Source organism: Balaenoptera physalus, assembly GCF_965194825.1.
Source record: "Balaenoptera physalus genome assembly, chromosome: 2".
NCBI lineage: Eukaryota > Metazoa > Chordata > Mammalia > Artiodactyla > Balaenopteridae > Balaenoptera > Balaenoptera physalus.
Window position 1 is genome coordinate 84,334,959 of NC_138883.1, and position 4,740 is coordinate 84,339,698.

The following is a 4,740-nucleotide window of genomic DNA, read 5'->3' on the forward strand; positions in this document are numbered from 1 at the left end:
AAGGACAAGTGTAAAAACATTGCTTCTGAGATGTGTGTGCTTAATTACATATATAACAGCTTTACTGAGGTATAAGTCACAAAATATAATACCCTTTAAAGTATACAACACAGTGCTTCTTGGATATTCAGAGTTTAGCAATCCTCATTTTGTTTTGTTTTGAAATAACTTTCAAGAGTCTTTCCAGACTCAAGGGACTTCGAGCATATCTACATGGAATCTACACTTAACGAATCATTCTCACAGCCTCTCAACTCAACTCATTCTGCTCACGCCTTCACTCCTATTCTTAACGCAGTCCCGCCTCGGCACTAGGCCTCACTGATTGGTTGGTGCCTAGTGACGTCATCAGAGCGCGACCTGGCCGCCGCGGCTGGGTGGTCATGTGGCTGGCCGGCCGCCTGTGGCTCCAGGTTTTTGGGCAAGTGTGCTCCAACCTCCGGCGCCTCACCTTTGACGGGACTTGGGGTGGCCGTAGGGGCCCCATGGCGGAAACACTCTCGACCGGGGTCGAGGCAGCGAGTGGGCTGGGGGCTCCGGCTCAGCAAAATGGAGATGCGGGTGGCGACGCGAGGGGTGAGCAGCCCCCAGGGCGCCCGGAGCCAGCGGGCCCAGGAGTGGAGCCGGCCCCGGGGGACGCGAAGCAGGCCGCAGGGAGCGGGGAGCAGGCCGCGACTGCAGCCCCGGGCCCCGGCAAGCGGAAGAAGCGGCGGGGCGCAACCGGGGAGCGCGTCGTGCCGCCCCCGAAGAAGCGGCGGGCAGGCGTTAGCTTCGGCGATGAACACTTTGCCGAGACCAGCTACTACTTTGAGGGCGGCCTGCGCAAAGTGCGGCCCTATTACTTTGACTTCCGAACTTACTGCAAAGGCCGCTGGGTGGGCCACAGCTTGCTGCACGTCTTCAGCACCGAGTTCCGAGCCCAGCCTCTTGCCTACTACGAGGCCGCGGTCAGGGCGGGGCGCCTGCACCTCAACGAGGAGCCAGTACAGGACCTCAGCGTTGTGCTCAAGGTGGAGTCCTCATGGGGCCTGCCCAAAAGGGGGCAGGGTTTTATTTCACAGTCACTAGGGCATAGGTACTGGAGTAAAATCGGGGTAATTCTGAAGCGTTCTCATTTTCACTTGGAACACTCTTTTAGCGCCCGATCTCTGCAGGTAGACAGCCTGTATGCTTCAGAACTCAGCCCACTTATCCCCTCCATCAAGGCGTCTTCGGTGTTTCCAAGGCACAGAAGTTGTAATTCTCATAGCTCCTTTTATGCACTGTCTTGTGGCACTGGCGCTTATGACTTTCTACCTTGCATTGTAGATCTCTGTACAAACAGTAATAACCGAGATTATCATTTATATCTCCTGACTGTGTGCTGGGCACAGAGTTAAGCATTAGGTACTTTAACATTTAATTCTAATGACAAACTTGTGGAGTAGATACTGCCACCTCATTTTACCTGTGAGGAAGCTGAGAAAACTAAGGTAAACCTCACAGAGGTAAGGCAACAGTGCCACCTCCAACGCCTGTGTCCTTATAACTTCTGCTTAAATTATTTATCGTAGAGCCTGATAAGATAGAATTGTGAAATGACAGAGGTTGAGACTAGAATTGTCTAGCCCAGTGCTTTGACTCTTCTTTAAAATTCCATCACAGCTGAGGTACCAGACACCCTTGTTATTAACACTGCCTCACCATAGTTGTGAGGGGATGCAAGGCATTTGGAGAGTGAGTGGTTTGAATCCCCTCTCCCATCCCAATTTTGAGAAGCACAGGTCTGGACTTACCCTCACATTTTACAGATGAAGAAACTGAGGCCTGGAGAAGTTAAGTTCCTAAGAGCATACAGTAAGCCTGTAGCAAATCCAGGTTCAAGGTCACAATAAGTGATGATTTATGGAGGTTTTTTCCTTTATTTTAGAAAAATTTACTTTTTGAATATAACTTTGTGGTAGAGAAAATACGAATAAGCAGAATAACAACAACAAAAATCCATACTCTTACCACCCAGAGATACCACCATTAACGTTTTGTGTATATCCTTCTATGAGTTTTTCAGTGCCTGTTATCTACCTGTATGTCTGTGTTTTTGCAAAGTGAGACTACACTATGCACACTGCTTTTTCTGCTTAAGGATGTACTGTGACCATTCTTCCATGTCAGTAAGGAAGAGGGGAGGAAGCTGTGTGTGCTGCTGACTGATTATGGGTGGCTGGACCCTGGGCTGACTGGTTGCCTATGTCATTGGCAGGACAATGACTTCTTACGGAACACAGTGCACAGGCATGAGCCACCAGTTACAGCAGATCCCATCCGCCTGCTAGCAGAGAACGAAGATGTGGTGGTTGTAGACAAGCCTTCTTCCATTCCTGTCCACCCCTGTGGCCGCTTCCGACACAACACGGTCATCTTCATCCTGGGCAAGGAGCACCAACTCAAGGAACTACACCCATTGCATCGGCTTGACCGCCTTACCTCTGGGGTCCTTATGTTTGCCAAGACAGCAGCCGTCTCGGAGAGAATTCATGAACAGGTTCGGGACCGGCAGGTGAGCCAAGCTTTTGCCTCCTGCAGGCCACCTTCCGACCTCATGAATGCTCTGTGCTGAAAGGGTGTCACTGAGTTCTAGATCTGAAGTGAGCCTTCATGTTTAGCTGGTCATGCCTTCTATCTTCAGGAAGGTCAACACCTAAAGTGCCAGAGACAGGTTATTATCTCTCATGTTTCAAAAGATCTTTAGAGATGAAATATACTGCCTCTCGGTAATTTGCAGTTTTGAAGATTTAAAGTGCTGACAGGCTGAGCAAGGTTTTTAAGACTGTGGGGAGAATCTACTTGGTGGGAAGAATTCTGGATGGCGTTGGAAGATGCTTGGGTAGAAGAGTTAAATGGTGGTGATTGTGGTCTTGAGACTTGTAATTCTGGATCTGATTGTAATGTATTTATTGTTTACTGTATACCAAGCTCCATTACCAAGTACGTTAGAGCCCAGCTGACTGAATCCATATAACAGCCCTGTTGGGGTAAATGCTTTTCTAATCAAACATTTTCCAGACAATGGGATTTAAAGAGGCTAAGTAAGTAATGTGCCTAGGATTGCACAACTGGCAAATGGTGGAGCTGGGGTTTGAATCTTCTTCTGTCTGACACAGGTCCATTGTCATCACTGCAGAGGGTTTGGGCTTCATGCGTTTAGGCTTTGTGCTGACTTTCTCCCTCTTCCCTCCTGTGTAGCTGGAGAAGGAGTATGTGTGCCGGGTGGAGGGGGAGTTCCCTGCCGAGGAAGTAACCTGCAAGGAACCCATCTTGGTGGTGTCCTACAAGGTAGGGGTATGCCGTGTAGATCCTCGGGGCAAGCCCTGTGAGACAGTGTTCCAGAGACTGAGCTACAATGGCCACTCCAGTGTGGTACGATGCCGGCCACTCACCGGCCGCACCCACCAGATCCGAGTCCACCTCCAGTTCCTGGGTCACCCCATCCTCAATGACCCCATCTACAACTCAATCGCCTGGGGCCCCTCCCGAGGCCGAGGTGGCCACATTCCAAAGACAGATGAGGAACTACTGCGGGACCTTGTGGCAGAGCACCAGGCCAAACAGAGTCTGGATGTGCTAGATCTCTGTGAGGGTGACCTGTCTCCAGGACTCCCAGACTCTACAGCCCCTTCCTCAGAGCTGGGCAAAGACTGCCTAGGAGAGTTGGCTGCATCTGCCCAGAAGATGGATGGAGCAGTTGAGGCAGGCCCTCAGGATCTGGACACAGTGCCCTTGGCATCAGGGAAGGCAACGGAAATCGATGTCGTGGATCAAGAGACAGACCCACTGTGTGCAGAGTGCCGGCTAGTGCGACAGGACCCCTTGCCCCAGGACCTTGTGATGTTCCTGCATGCCCTGTGCTATAAAGGGCCAGGCTTCGAGTACTTTTCACCAATGCCTGCCTGGGCACAGGATGACTGGCAAGAGGACTGAGGGTTGTGGCCAATGGAGGGATTACTTCTTGAACTGGAACAGGGATGGGCCATGAAGTAGGAGTTGACCACATGGGGTGGTACTCAGACTTTCTCAGGGGTGAGGTTGGGCTCTTAAAGGACCTGCTCATACTTGCTACCTCCTTCCTTCTTCTCCCTCCAGCTAGAGTTTGGGGACTTTTTGGTTTGTAAATAGATCTCTTTTTCTAATACCGTGTGTGTCTGGTTTTCTTACTACTTGTCATTTTGGTTTTTTAATTGAGGTAAAGTTCACATAACACAATTACCATTCTAAAATATACAGTTTAGTGGTGTTTCATACATTCACCATGATGTGCAGCCATCACCTCTTAATTAGTTCCAAAACATTTTCATCACCCAAAAGGAAACCCATACTCTATTTTTTTTATTTTTTTATTTTTTATAAATTTATTTATTTATTTATTTATGTTTGGCTGTGTTGGGTCTTCGTTTCTGTGCGAGGGCTTTCTCCAGTTGTGGCGAGCGGGGGCCACTCTTCATCGCGGTGCGCAGGCCTCTCACTGTCGCGGCCTCTCCCGTTGCGGAGCACAGGCTCCAGAAGCGCAGGCTCAGTAGTTGTGGCTCACGGGCCTAGTTGCTCCGTGGCATGTGGGATCCTCCTGGACCAGGGCACGAACCCGTGTCCTCTGCATTGGCAGGCGGATTCTCAACCACTGCGCCACCAGGGAAGCCCCCCATACTCTTTAAATAGGTAATCCCCATTTCCTCTTCCTCCTAACCCCTGATTCCATTAGTCAACCTT

At 50.1% G+C, this 4,740-nt stretch overlaps 1 protein-coding gene across 1 annotated transcript; it reads left to right on the forward strand.

The window, feature by feature from the left end:
- Positions 1 to 4,168, forward strand: RPUSD2 (RNA pseudouridine synthase domain containing 2). Its single transcript, XM_082449351.1, has 3 exons — positions 1 to 1,010; positions 2,240 to 2,536; positions 3,223 to 4,168. Exons 1-3 carry the CDS (start codon positions 384 to 386, stop codon positions 3,955 to 3,957), a joined length of 1,659 nt encoding a protein of 552 aa, XP_082305477.1. The 5' UTR covers positions 1 to 383; the 3' UTR covers positions 3,958 to 4,168.
- The last annotated feature ends 572 nt before the right edge of the window (positions 4,169 to 4,740 follow it).

Coding starts and splice junctions, on each gene's coding strand:
- RPUSD2 (XM_082449351.1), top strand. CDS start 384: ATGTGGCTGGCCGGCCGCCTGTGGCTCCAGGTTTTTGGGCAAGTGTGC. Junction 1,011..2,239: donor ACCTCAGCGTTGTGCTCAAG/GTGGAGTCCTCA, acceptor TGTCATTGGCAG/GACAATGACTTCTTACGGAA. Junction 2,537..3,222: donor AACAGGTTCGGGACCGGCAG/GTGAGCCAAGCT, acceptor CCTCCTGTGTAG/CTGGAGAAGGAGTATGTGTG.